Raw genomic sequence first — 12,967 nt, 5'->3', positions numbered from 1 at the left:
TCCTGGCTAACACGGTGAAACCCCATCTCTACTAAAAAATACAAAAAACTAGCCAGGCGAGGTGGCGGGCGCCTGTAGTCCCAGCTACTCGGGAGGCTGAGGCAGGAGAATGGCGTAAACTCAGGAGGCGGAGCTTGCAGTGAGCTGAGATCCGGCCACTGCACTCCAGCCCGGGCGGCAGAGCGAGACTCCGTGTCAAAAAAAAAAAAAAAAAAAAAAAAGAAATAATCAGAATCTCTAGTGACAGAGTCCTACATGCTGCCTCTTTACCAATCTCCCTAAACAATTCTTGAGCATAGCCAAGTTGGAGAACCACTGGTGAAGTAGATAAAACATTGCTTCTGGGGATGAGAGAAACATAGTTTCAAGTCCCAGCTCTGTCACTCACTGGACATCTCAGGCCGTGGCCTCCTGTTTTTGTGTGTTTTTTAAGACAGGGTCTCTTGGTTGTCTGGGTTTTCAGCTGTCTTCCCGGGAACAAAAATGGCTATGCCTAGTGATTTATACCTGCACTACTACGTAGAGCACAAGGGCAAGTTTGGGCACGAGTTTCTGGAGTCTGAATTTCAGCCAGACGGAAAGCTTAGATATGCCAACAATTACAAAAATGATGTCATGATCAGAAAAGAGGTTTATATGCACAAGAGTTTAATGGAAGAACTGAAGAGAATTATTGATGACAGTGAAATCAGAAAAGAAGATGATGCTTTGTGGCCTCCCCCTGACAGAGCTGGCCAACGTGAGCTTGGAGATAAGCACATATCTTTTTTTTTTTTTTTGAGACGGAGTCTTGCCCTGCCGCCCAGGCTGGAGTGCAATGGCGCAATCTCAGCACACTGCATCCTCTGCCTCCTGGGTTCCAGTGATTCTCCTGCCTCAGCCTCCCGAGTAGCTGGGATTACAGGCACACACCACAGCACCTGACTAATTTTGTATTTTTAGTAGAGATGGGGTTTCTCCATGTTGGCCAGGCTGGTCTCAAACTCCTGACCTCATGATCCACCCGCCTCGGCCTCCCAAAGTGCTGGGATTATAGGCGTGAGCCACCGTGCCCGGCACACATATCTTTTGCCACATCAAAAATAGGTTCTCTTATTGACGTAAATCAGTCAAAGGATCCTGAAGGCCTTCGAGTATTTTACTATTTGGTACAAGACTTGAAATGTTTAGTTTTCAGTCTCATTGGATTATACTTCAAGATTAAACCAATTTAAATTGTATGTTTTTCAAGCTGTTTGTATATTTAATTAAGGGATGGGAGGGATTATTTGTCATTTACAATATTGGTTTTTTTATAAATGTAAAGCAAACAAAAAAATTGTATGTAAACTGAAAATAAGAAAATACATTAGCAGGCTTAATGGTTATCCTTACTTCAGTCTATGTGGGTTGGACAGTTCCCACACACTTTAAATTCTGTAAATAAAAGCCACCTTTTGTTAAAAATTCGCTCAAATAAAACATACCAAATCCTGGGGGAAAAAAAAAAAAAAGACAGGGTCTCTCTCTCTCTGTGACCTAGGCAGGAGTACAGCAGTATGATCATAGCTCACTGCAGCCTCGACCTCCTGGTCTCAAGGGATCTCCCCTTTCAGCCTCCCAAGTAGCAGCTGGGACTACAGACATGTGCCACCATGCGTGGCCACTTTTTGTGGTTTTTTTTGTAGAGACAGGGTCTCACTATGTTGCCCAGGCCGGTCTTGAACTCCCAGCCTCAAGCAATCTGCCCACCTCAGCCTCCCAAAGTGCTAGGATTACAGGCATTAGCCACATAGCTTGGCCTTGTTTTTTTCAGTTGAGATAATAATGGTATGTGTGATGACTAAAGGCATGTCAATCATTTCAGATTTAGGCCAATGCAAAGTAAGTGCTCAGCAAATGTTAGGTATTGTTTTTCTCCTGCTAAATGCACCTTGTTGCTTCTGCTGTCCCTTTGTGGCACAGATCCAGCCCCGTCAGCACTCCAGGAATACCCCAGCGGTATTCCCACTAGGAGCAGTCTGTGGAGCCCCAGGAGGAAGCAGGGGGAAGGGTTTGATTTTGCTTCTGACATGCTTTAAGGGCACACTTGGCCACTGGAGGGCAGCATCCACTCGCTCATTTTTAGGAAGGCCATTCTAAAAAAGAATTTTCCAGCTGCAGAGGTGCAGAAGATGGAAGGAAGCCTTCATGGGGGCTTACTGGACACTGGGTTAGCTGTTTTATCCTAGTGGTTCATTTTATGCATCCTATTCCAGGCAGCCCTTAGTAAACAGATATAGCCTATCACAGAATACACAAAATAGGTTCTATAATTTTTTCTTTTCTTTTTTTTCTTTTGAGACAAGAGTGTCGCTCTCTTGCCCAGGCTGGAGTGCAATGGTGCAATCTCGGCTCACTACACCCTCTGCCTCCTGGGTTCAAGCAATTCTCCTGCCTCAGCCTCCTGAGTAGCTGGGACTACAGGCGCATGCAACCACGCCCAGCTAATTTTTGTATTTTAGTAGAGGTGGGGTTTCACCATATTGGTCAGCCTGGTCTCGAACTCCTGACCTCAGGCAACCCACCCGCTTCGGTCTCCCACAGTGCTGGGATTACAGGCATGAGCCACTGCACCCAGCCTAAGTTCTATAAAATATTAGTACAACCTATAAAATATAACCTATATAACCTATAGAGAGATGTTTTCCTTAAAGAACTGTTTCCTCATTGTCTTGAATCATAAAATGAGAATCTTGTTTCTAAACCTGGGGTCTCCTACAGGCACCGAGGTCTCCACAGGTGACCCCTGCTGTGCCACATGCCTGCATGCCTGGACCCCCACTCCTCTTGCAGGCATGCAGGAGGTTCCTATTCTCCTGCCCTGTTGTGGGGGCTGCCCATGAAGAACAGGGCGGCAGCTGAAGGAGAGGTGGCAAGCCCTTCCCAAGCCCTTGGTGCCCCCTCCTTACAGCAGCAGGAATGGTTTCTCCACCTGTGGGTCTAAGTGTTCCAGTGCCGTCTGAGGACCTGGTGTGGGGCTTCTTCCCAGCCCATCTCAAGGGTCTAGAGCGAGACTTCCAGGTGAAGTCGCTGTCCCCAAGTAGGTCCCAGAGAGTGGGCTGGGTCCTAGTTTGGGACACCCCAAAGCATTCACTAGATGAGGGTTCTAGCACCAGTGGTTTACGTGGGAGGTGCAGGGGATGGAAATGAGGAAGAGGCTCAGGGAAGGGGGGCTGCCAGTGAGGCTGTGCTATGAGCTCAGCACTGCATGGTCATCTGCACTGAATCGTGGAAGAAAGAAGCGCCGAGAAACAGCCTAAAACACGTGCCTCAGAATCATCCCATCCAAGTGGTGAGGGAGCTGAGGGCCTCAGACACCCACCCTGAGGGCTGAGGGCTGCTCTTGGTGGCTGCTTCCTCAGTAGCCTGCTCCATCCACAGAGTGGTCTTCTGCAGTTCTGGGAGGAAAGCCCCAGGCACACAGATGCAGGTACACAGATGGAAGTTTGCTGGAGCAAACTGAAGGGTGGGATGGGCACAGGCAGAGTGGTGACAGCTGCCGCTAGAGGCCACCTTCACCTCTGACTCAGGTGCTGGCTGCCCACTGTCCCAACAGCGCTTCTCCTGGATCTGGGCTGGGAGCCCACTCCTCCCCATGCTCATGGATGTCTGTCCTGCCTATTGACCAGCATCTGCCTCTGGAGAAGCCCATGCCCTATATGAGTTTTGGGGGCAGGCAGAATGGGTTTCTGTTGCTTGTGATAAGGAGCCCTGACATGCATTCTGAATTCAGGTGGCCTGCGTGGGGCTGCACTCTCCACCCTAGGGTAAGCACACAACCCAAGTTAGGCCTCAAACAGTAAGTGTGGAAAGTAAAAAGTTTGTTGCAGGAAGTCAGGGACCCCGAACAGAGGGACCAGCTGAAGCCATGGCAGAAGAATATAAATAGTGAAGATTTCATGGACATTTATTAGTTCCCCAAATTAATACTTTCATAATTTTTTTTTTTTTTTTTTTTGAGACGGAGTCTCGCTCTGTCGCCCAGGCTGGAGTGCAGTGGCCGGATCTCAGCTCACTACAAGCTCCGCCTCCCGGGTTTACGCCATTCTCCTGCCTCAGCCTCCCAAGTAGCTGGGACTACAAGCGCCCGCCACCTTGCCCAGCTAGTTTTTTGTATTTTTTAGTAGAGACGGGGTTTCACCGTGTAAGCCAGGATGGTCTCGATCTGCTGACCTCGTGATCCGCCCGTCTCGGCCTCCCAAAGTGCTGGGATTACAGGCTTGACCCACTGCACCCAGCCTACTTTCATAATTTTTTACGCCTGTCTTTACTGCAATCTCTAAACAAAAATTGTGAAGATTTCATGGACACTTATCACTTTCCCAATCAATACCCTTGTGATTTCCTATGCCTGTCTTTACTTTAATCTCTTAATCTCATCAACTTTGTAAGCTGAGGAGGATGTATGTCGCCTCAGGACCCTGTGATGATTGCGTTTTAACTGCAGAAATTGTTTGTAGAGCATGTGTGCTTGAACAATATGAAATCTGGGCACCTTGAAAAAAAAAGAACAGGATAACAGCAATGTTCAAGGGATAACAAGTGAGATAACCTTAAACGCTGACTGCCAGTGAGCTGGGTGGAACAGAGCCATATTTCTCTTCTTTCAAAAGCAAATAGGAGAAATATCGTTGAATTCTTTTTCTTAGCATGGAACATCCCTGAGAAAGAGAATGTGCTCCTGAGGGTAGGCTTCTAAAATGGCCACTTTAGGGGTGGCTGTCTTTTACGGTCGAAGACAAAGGAATGAAATAACCCCTGTCTCCTGTAGCGCTCCCAGGCTTATTAGGACAAGGAAATTCCCACCTAATAAATTTTGGTCAGACCAGTTGTCTGCTCTCAAGCCCTGTCTCCTGATAAGATGTTATCAATGACAATGCATGCCCGAAACTTCATTAGCAATTTTCATTTTTCCCCGTCCTGTGGTCCTGTGATCTCACCCTGCCTCCATTTGCTTTGTAAATATTTTATTACCTTGTGAAGCATGTGATCTCTGTGACCCAAACCCTATTTGTGCACTCCCTCCCCTTTTGAAAATCGCTAATAAAAACTTGCTGGTTTTGAGGCTTGGGGGGCATCATGGAACCTGCCAACATGTGATGTCTCTCTCGGACACCCAGCTTTAAATTTTTCCTCTTTTGTACTCTTTCCCTTTATTTTCCAGACCAGCCGATGCTTAGGGAAATAGAAAAGAACCCATGTTGACTATCCAGGGTGGGTTCCCCTGATAAAAGTTTCCTCTTCAAAGTTTCCCTTCTTGTTAAAGAATAAGTCGTAAGTGTTAGAAATAATAGTTTCTTTTAAAGACTAACTTCCTTCAAGCCTCCTTGCTTTGTGCTATCAACTCTTTACTAAGCTCTATCCTATGTAGCTGTTAGATATAAAGGAATAAGTGTATTCTATGTCCTTACACTTTAACGAAAATACTTGTGCTAGACATGCTCACAAACACGTAGTACATTCTATGTCCTTGTACTTTAACCAAAATATTTGTGCTGGACATGCTCACAGGCATGTCCCAGCTTGCAGCCTATGCACCTTCCCTATTAGGCATAAGCAACCTCCTCTTTTCCTTTGTTCTCCCTTGCCTTCACCTGTTTAGAAAAGTTTTAAATTATTAGCCACTCAGGTTTTAGTTTAGATTGTGAGGTCTGGCTCTAGCCAATGGAGACAGGACACAGTAGCAGGGACAAGCTGTGTAAAGGATAAAAATTGCTTCCCTCCTTTGTTCAGGTGTGTTTTCACCATTGTTCCATCTGCAAGGAGCACCTTTTCTGCAGAAAGTAAAATTGCCTTGCTGAGAAAACTTTTTGTCTGAATGCTAATTTTTCCTTGTGGTGCCGAGGAACAAGCATTCTATTTCTGAATAAACATTTTACATATAACAATAAGCAAAACCTAGTGTCCTGGCTGGGGCCACCATGTTGCCTGCCTCCAGCTGGGGCCGCTCCTTTTTCAAGAGTGTCTCTCTGCCAGACTTGCAATCACAAGGTGGGAAAACTGGAGCTGCTGGAAGTCATTTTGCCACCTCAGAGAGAGACGCTTTTGAGAATAGGGTCCAGCCAGAGAAGCCAGGCCCTGCTGGCATTTCAGTCTCTGCCTTAGCCACCTGGAAAGTCAGCATTACCTCTGGACACTTCAGTTATTTGACCCAGTAACTTATCCTTTTTTTTTTTTTCCAAGACAAAGTCTTACTCTGCTGTTGCCCAGGCTGGAGTGCAGTGGTGGGATCTCAGCTCACTGCAACCTCCACCTCCTGGGCTCAATCAATTCTTGTGCCTCAGCCTCCCTGAGTAGCTGGGACTACAGGCATGTGCCAACATGCCCAGCTAATTTTTTGTATTTTAGTAGAGATGGGGTTTTGCCATATTGCGCAGGCTGGTCTCAACCTCGTGAGCTCAGGCAATCCACCCACCTTGGCTTCCCAAAGTGCTGGGATTATAGGCATGAGCCATCACACCCAGCTTATCCTTCTGTCTTTACCAGCTTAGATTGGGTTTTATGTTTCCTGTACCCAGAAGGGTCCTAACCACTACACAATCTAATGGTTACTGTCACCCACAAATGACACTGGGTTGGGTACATTGATGACTTACTACATTTATTATCTCATGCTGATTGTACATAAAACCAAATTATTGCCACCTCCATTTCTCTCTCTCCTCCTGACCATCATGGCCCCAAACTTTGCTGTCCTGTACAGAGCACTGGGCTACGAGTCAGGAGACCTGGGTTCTCACCTTAGCTCTGCCTCAGCCCCTGTGACTTACAGCAAGGCAACCCATGCTCCCAGGCCTTGGTTTTCTCCTACAATAAATGGGAAGGTTGGACTCCATGACCTCAAAGGTGTTTCCAACACTAACATTCTATGGACATTCTTCTCCTTCTTCAACTGCATTTAGCCAGTCACCGAGGACCACAGAAGTTCCCTTGGAAATCTCTAACCCATTCCTTCTGCATTCCCCACTTCCATTACCTATATAATAAGAATGGGTTTCTCTGTTTCTTCTTTAAATGCTGCTTTCACCATGGAGTGCAAATTTGGAACTAAAAAGACTCCTGCAGTGAGTACAGCCCAGGAAGCCCCCTCTCTCCCTCACCACCAGAAGATGTGGAAGAGTAAGCAGAGATCTCCATTCATTGTGATCCTCAAAGTCCCAAATGAGCCTCAACCACTTGGTCTTACCAAACCACTCAGTGTTAGCGGTCGTGTCCTGCCCATCTCTCACAGTCCTTATAACATTTGCTTTGAGTAGGACTTGGGTTACAAATCCAATCCCAAATCCACCTGCACTAACTCAAATTAGAGAAGGGAAATAAATGCACCTGTAATCCCAGCTATTCAGGAGGCTGAGCCAGGAAGATCACTTGAGCCCAGGAGGTCAAGGATGCAGTGAGCTATGATTGCACCACTGCACTTCAGCCTGGGTGACAGAGTGAGATCACATCTCTTAAAAAAAAAAGAAAAAAATAAGTCTTGCTTAAAAAAAGAAAGAAAGAAAAGGAAAATGTGTCACGAGGTACCAGGATACAATTCATGTCACTCACCCATGGGCTCGGGCTGACACGTGGCAGGGTCTCTTCTCCACTGTGGAGCGTTGTTTCATTCTTCTCTCATCAGAGACCAGCTTTCTGTGCTTCACAGCTACATTGGCAGAAAACGTAGGCACCACCAGCTTCTGAGCTCCCAAGTTATCTGTCCAGCCCGAGATTGAAGTAACTCTTTTCAGCTGCTTCAACCACACTGTTGACTCACATTTCGAGTCTTCTCGACCTCTTTTCCATGTGATCCCACCATATCTTCCCACCTTGGAGACAGGTTTTGGTGTTTTAGACCCAATTTCAGCGTTTTATGTTTATTACTATGAAATGTAGCCTTGTAAGATTACATCATGACTGCCCATTGTCTTTTTGAACCCCAAATCTCCCATTTACCTTATTGGCTTCATAATGGCCAATCCCATAAAACCCAATCCCATGGGTTTGATGAGTCCAAGTCATTAAGAAAAATGACTGACTGGGAATAATCACTGGTCCTCACAGCATGCAGAAATGTCCCTGCAAGTTGTCAGATGCATAAGCCAGCACATTCTGGCATGTTCGTTTCCACAGCCACTTAGTCCTCTAGTGGGACTCTCCATCCACTTCCCTTTCCCCATCATTCTCACCAGGATTAGAGGAGACGCTGTTTGTCTGAATTTCAGCAAGGACAGAGACATCTTTATATTGCTCTTCTGTAGAGGCCGGCATCTAGCCCCAAAAGAAGAGTTGACCAAGCAGAGCCTCTTCTATCTGGAACTGGGCTGGGCCCAGGGATCCCTGTATCTTTTTTTTTTTTTTTTTTTTTTTTGGTGGGGGACAGAATCTCACTCTGTTGCCCAGGCTGGAGTGCAGTGGCACGGTCTTGGCTCAGTGCAACCTCTGCCTCCTGGGTTCAAGCGATTCTCCTGCCTTAACCTCCAAGTAGGTAGGATTACAGCTAAGATTACAGGTACCTGCCACCACGCCCGCCTAATTTTTTGTATTCTTAGTAGAGATGGGGTTTCACCATGTTGGCTAGGCTGGTCTTGAACTCCTGACCTTGTGATCCACCTGCCTCAGCCTCCCAAAGCACTGGGATTACAGGCGAGAGCCACTGTGCCCAGCCCCCCGTATCCTTTTACAAGTGTTCACAAGCCATCTTTTAAATAGCTTGTTTCCAGAAGCCAGCTTCCCCAGGTATTGGAGTTTGCAAAATTTCTCTTGTATTGTTGATTGGAAAAGTAGGACTTAAGGAGATTTCTAGAGAAGAAAGTATGATTAGAAATGGAAGATGCTAAAGAGTGCAATTAGAAAGTATATCTTAAGGTAATCTGTGATAAGAGGGGATGTTTTATATTGCCTTTGTTTTTAAGTTGACATTAAAATACATTATTATTTGACGAGATTTGTCCTTTGAAGACTTCTCTACTGATAGGCACTTCTGCAACAAATTTGCATAATTTGATATAAATATTTTGTAATTATTCCTAAAGGCCAATCAATGGGCATTTATGATGGCTAATAATAAATATACAATAGTATATATTACATAATATATATTAATTGATGGGTTGCATTTTTTTCTTTGAGCTTACACAATGTTTTAGAAGCAGTCTTTTTATAAACATCAAGTTGGATATTCTGTGTTGCATTTGCTAAAAAGAGTCAATAGTTAAGAATCTGTTTCTTTTATATATGTCAGATTGTGTCCATTCAGAATACACAATCCCCTGCATAAAACTAACATGTTTTGCTGACGCACTTGTTAATTTGGCTCTAAAATATTTATTCTTTTTCTAATTTATAGCATTTATTTTAAAAAGATTAATCCCTTCATCCATTTCTCCAAGGCTCTTTTGTAGCTCAAAAAATTACCGTAAAGGTCCTCTGGTCTTGTACTACAATTACTTTAGAGTGGGGGTCAGAAAACTTTTTCTGTAATGGATCAAACAGTAAATACCGTAGGCTTTGCAAGCCATACATGCCCTGCTGCATCCACTCAACTCTGCAGCTACAGTGCAAAAACAACCTAGACAATAGTGAATGAATGGGTATGGCCATATTTGACTCATGGTTGTAGTTTGCCTATCCTTGCTTTAGTGTACCTACATTAACACTGTTCATATAAACTATCCAGTAAGATAAATAATAGTTTAGTGCTTAAAAGAAAGTTATAGAACCTTTTTCTTTTAGAGTCCTTTAGGAAAAGCATCATGTATTGCTTGGAAAGTATTCTCTATTTTAAATATTAAATACAGTTTAACACACAAGAATATCCAACTTGATATTTATAAAAAGTAGACTGTTTTTAAAACATTGTATAAACTCAAAGAAAAAAATGCAACTGTATTTAAATTTTAAATACAGTTGCATTCTTTTATTACCCTGAGATATTAATTAAGAAGGAGTAATCTGGAGTCTAGTACATAAAACATCTTCGGGTATTTACATTTTGTAAATAGGAAGTGATATTACTTCTAGCATTTTAAGAACCCCAGCTCCCAAATAATAATGACTCTTGGATAACAAGCAAATAAATACCTGTAGCATGCCTCCAATATATTGACTGTTAAAGGGCAGTAAGTTCTCCCTGGCAGTGATTGCAACAATTGAAAGTTTTATTTTCATATCTAGCATAGGGATGAAATCATCCAAAATTTTTCTTTGTAGCAAGTAAGGTGGTTGGTGAAAATTCAAAACATGGATTATCAGGCGAGCTCTCTGTTTAGGTAGTTGGAGCTAAAATTCGTAGAACCATTTCAGCCATTTTCTCTGCTGGGGTGCTGCAGAATTCAACTGTCCATGGAATCTTTTTTTGATTGTTAATGCCAACATTTCCCAGAAGATGAGAATTTACTGCTTTTGCCAACTTGCGATTTGTTAATGCCAGCTCTGCTGTGCTGTGGGGTTGTATGCTAGGAGAGTAAGGTTGCCCTCTTCCCTATTGCAAAGAGATTAAGAGCTCCTCCAGTAATTTCTGGGTAGCTATCATTTCCTAATGAAACTGTTCCTGTTCACTTAGGAGATCCTGTATGGAACCACGTGCACCATGTTTTTGACGCTGTGAAACTGCTTTTGAGGCCAGGCATGGTGGTTCATGCCTGTCATCCCAGTACTTTGGGAGGCTGAAGCAGGAGGATCACTTGAGGCCAGGAGTTCAAGACCAGCCTGGCCAACATGGCAAAACCCCAACTCTACTAAAAATACAAAACTTAGCCAGGCGTGGTGATGGGTGCCTGTAATCCCAGCTACTTGGGAGGCTGAGGCACAAGAATCACTTGAACCCGGGAGGCAGAGGTTGCAGTGAGCTGAGATTGCACTACTGCACTCCAGGCTGGGCAACAAAGCGAGACTCCATCTCAAAAAACAGAAAAATAAAACTGCTCCTGTGCTCTTGAGTTGGTTAACTCATCTGCCATTACTCTGCTTGCAAGGAATTTACTTCGCCATACATCACACTGTATTAACATACATTCTAACTGTTTGGAAAGCTGAGCTGTTTTTCAACCTAGGGTTTCATTTTCTAAAATAAGCTGATTTTTCTCACAGGCTAGACATTCAAAGTGATACTGAAGATCATCCACAACAGAAGCCACCAGCAACTTTTTAAACTTATGACTTACCTCCATCTGTATACGGAGCTGGTTTCAAAGACCTTCTTTGTCCTATAGTAACCTTCTTTCATAATTCTTGAGCTTTTCCTTTTTTTTTTTTTTTTTTTTTTTTTTTTTTTTTTTTTTTTTTTTTTTTTTTTTTTTTTTTTGACGGAGTCTCGCTCTGTTGCCTAGGCTGGAGTGCAGTGGCATGATCTTGACTCACTACAACCTCCGCCTCCTGGGTTCAAGCGATTCTTCTGCCTCAGCCTCCCCAGTAGCTGGGACTACAGGCGCATACCACCACGCCCAGCTATTTTTTGTATTTTAGTAGAGACGGGGTTTCACCATGTTGGCCAGGCTGGTCTCAAACTTCTGACCTTGTGATCTGCCCACCTTGGCCTCCCAAAGTGCTGGGGTTACAGGCGTGAGCCACCATGCCCAGTCTCTAATTAATATATTCTTTACTCTGAGAGTTCCTTATTAGGTTCTATAACTCTCTGACTGACCAAGGAACTCTCCTTTATGATATCCCAGAGACATCATAATTTTGTTGGAGCTATCATGAGTTATTGTATTTTTGTTGGAGCTATCATGAGTTATAGCAACTTTGGGACCTAATATTCTTTTTTTTTTTTTTTTTTTTGAGAGAGAGAGTTTCGCTCTTGTTGCCCAGGCTGGAGTGCGGTGGCATGATCTCAGATCACTGCAACCACTGCCTCCCGGGTTCAAGCAATTCTCCTGCCTCAACCTCCCAAGTAGCTGGGATTACAGGTGCCCACCACCACCACGCTCAGCTAATTTTGTATTTTTAGTAGAGACTGGGTTTCTCCATGTGGGTCAGGCTGGTCTCAAACTCCCAACCTCAGGTGATCCACCGGCCTCGGCCTCGGCTTCACCAAAGTGCTGGGATTGCAGGTGTGAGCCACCGCACCCGGCGGGACCTAATATTCTTACAGCTTCCACTTCTACTGCTTTTCAGTGAGCATTTTCCCTGGCTGAACTCATGGGCTCTCTGTGATGGAACTGCTTTCTTCCATGGACCCCGAAGGCTATGATGACTTCTGGATTGGACCCCAGAAGGCACTTCAACAGATTTAGGTGGCTCCTCAGTGTCCATTCCATCTCCTGCTCCTCAGTTTGGGGATGAAGTAAGGGTGACTTTGGTTTCTAAACTTTTAAGAGTAGTCATTTTTTTTCCCCTTAACTACTGAAAATGCACTCCAAGACTTCTACTGAACAACCTGTAAGATTATTATTCTCCCCATTTCAGGGGGCTTCACTGGACAGGCTCTTTGAATCAGTACCGCCAGGTTAACTTCTCACAGACCACTTCCATTCCAAAGCCGACCCGCCCAGGCCCTCCAGACATCCCTTACATTGCCTTTGGATTAAGTTTAGGATGGATCTTTCTTTTCCTCTTCCATCAAAAATAGAATCCAGATTTGGGGGATTTGACAGGCAATAGGGCCCATAGGCCATATTATACTCAACTAAGATATGATCAGATTTATAGATGCTCCATTATTTTATGAGCTATAAAATATAACAAATTAAACCATAACACAATGCTTTCTTTAGAATTTTATTATGTTCTTTACGTACTCATATATATACATTATTATATACTTATTGAAAGAGCTCAGACTTTTTTAGACATGTATCATGTACAATATGAGGAAAGCAAATTTGCTAAAACTCTCTTCTGAATCCCTTGTCAGAGTCTTTTTTTTTTTTTTTTAGATGAAGTCTCACTCTATCGCCCAGGTTGGAGTGCAGTGGCACGATCTCGGCTCACCACAATCTCTGCCTCACGGGTTCAAGCGATTCTC

At 44.2% G+C, this 12,967-nt stretch overlaps 1 protein-coding gene and 1 pseudogene across 1 annotated transcript; one reads left to right on the top strand and one right to left on the bottom strand.

The window, feature by feature from the left end:
- The first annotated feature begins 483 nt into the window (after nucleotides 1–483).
- Nucleotides 484–1,214, top strand: LOC104659628 (protein mago nashi homolog 2-like). The gene is made up of 2 exons (XM_010359722.2): nucleotides 484–759; nucleotides 1,062–1,214. Exons 1-2 carry the CDS (start codon nucleotides 484–486, stop codon nucleotides 1,212–1,214), a joined length of 429 nt encoding a protein of 142 aa, XP_010358024.1.
- Nucleotides 1,215–10,111: 8,897 nt separating this feature from the next.
- On the bottom strand, nucleotides 10,112–12,967 carry LOC104659629 (annotated as a pseudogene).

This window comes from Rhinopithecus roxellana, chromosome 5 (genome assembly GCF_007565055.1).
Source record: "Rhinopithecus roxellana isolate Shanxi Qingling chromosome 5, ASM756505v1, whole genome shotgun sequence".
NCBI lineage: Eukaryota > Metazoa > Chordata > Mammalia > Primates > Cercopithecidae > Rhinopithecus > Rhinopithecus roxellana.
Note: the sequence above shows the minus strand (reverse complement) of the source record. Positions and strands in the feature narration are given on the sequence as shown.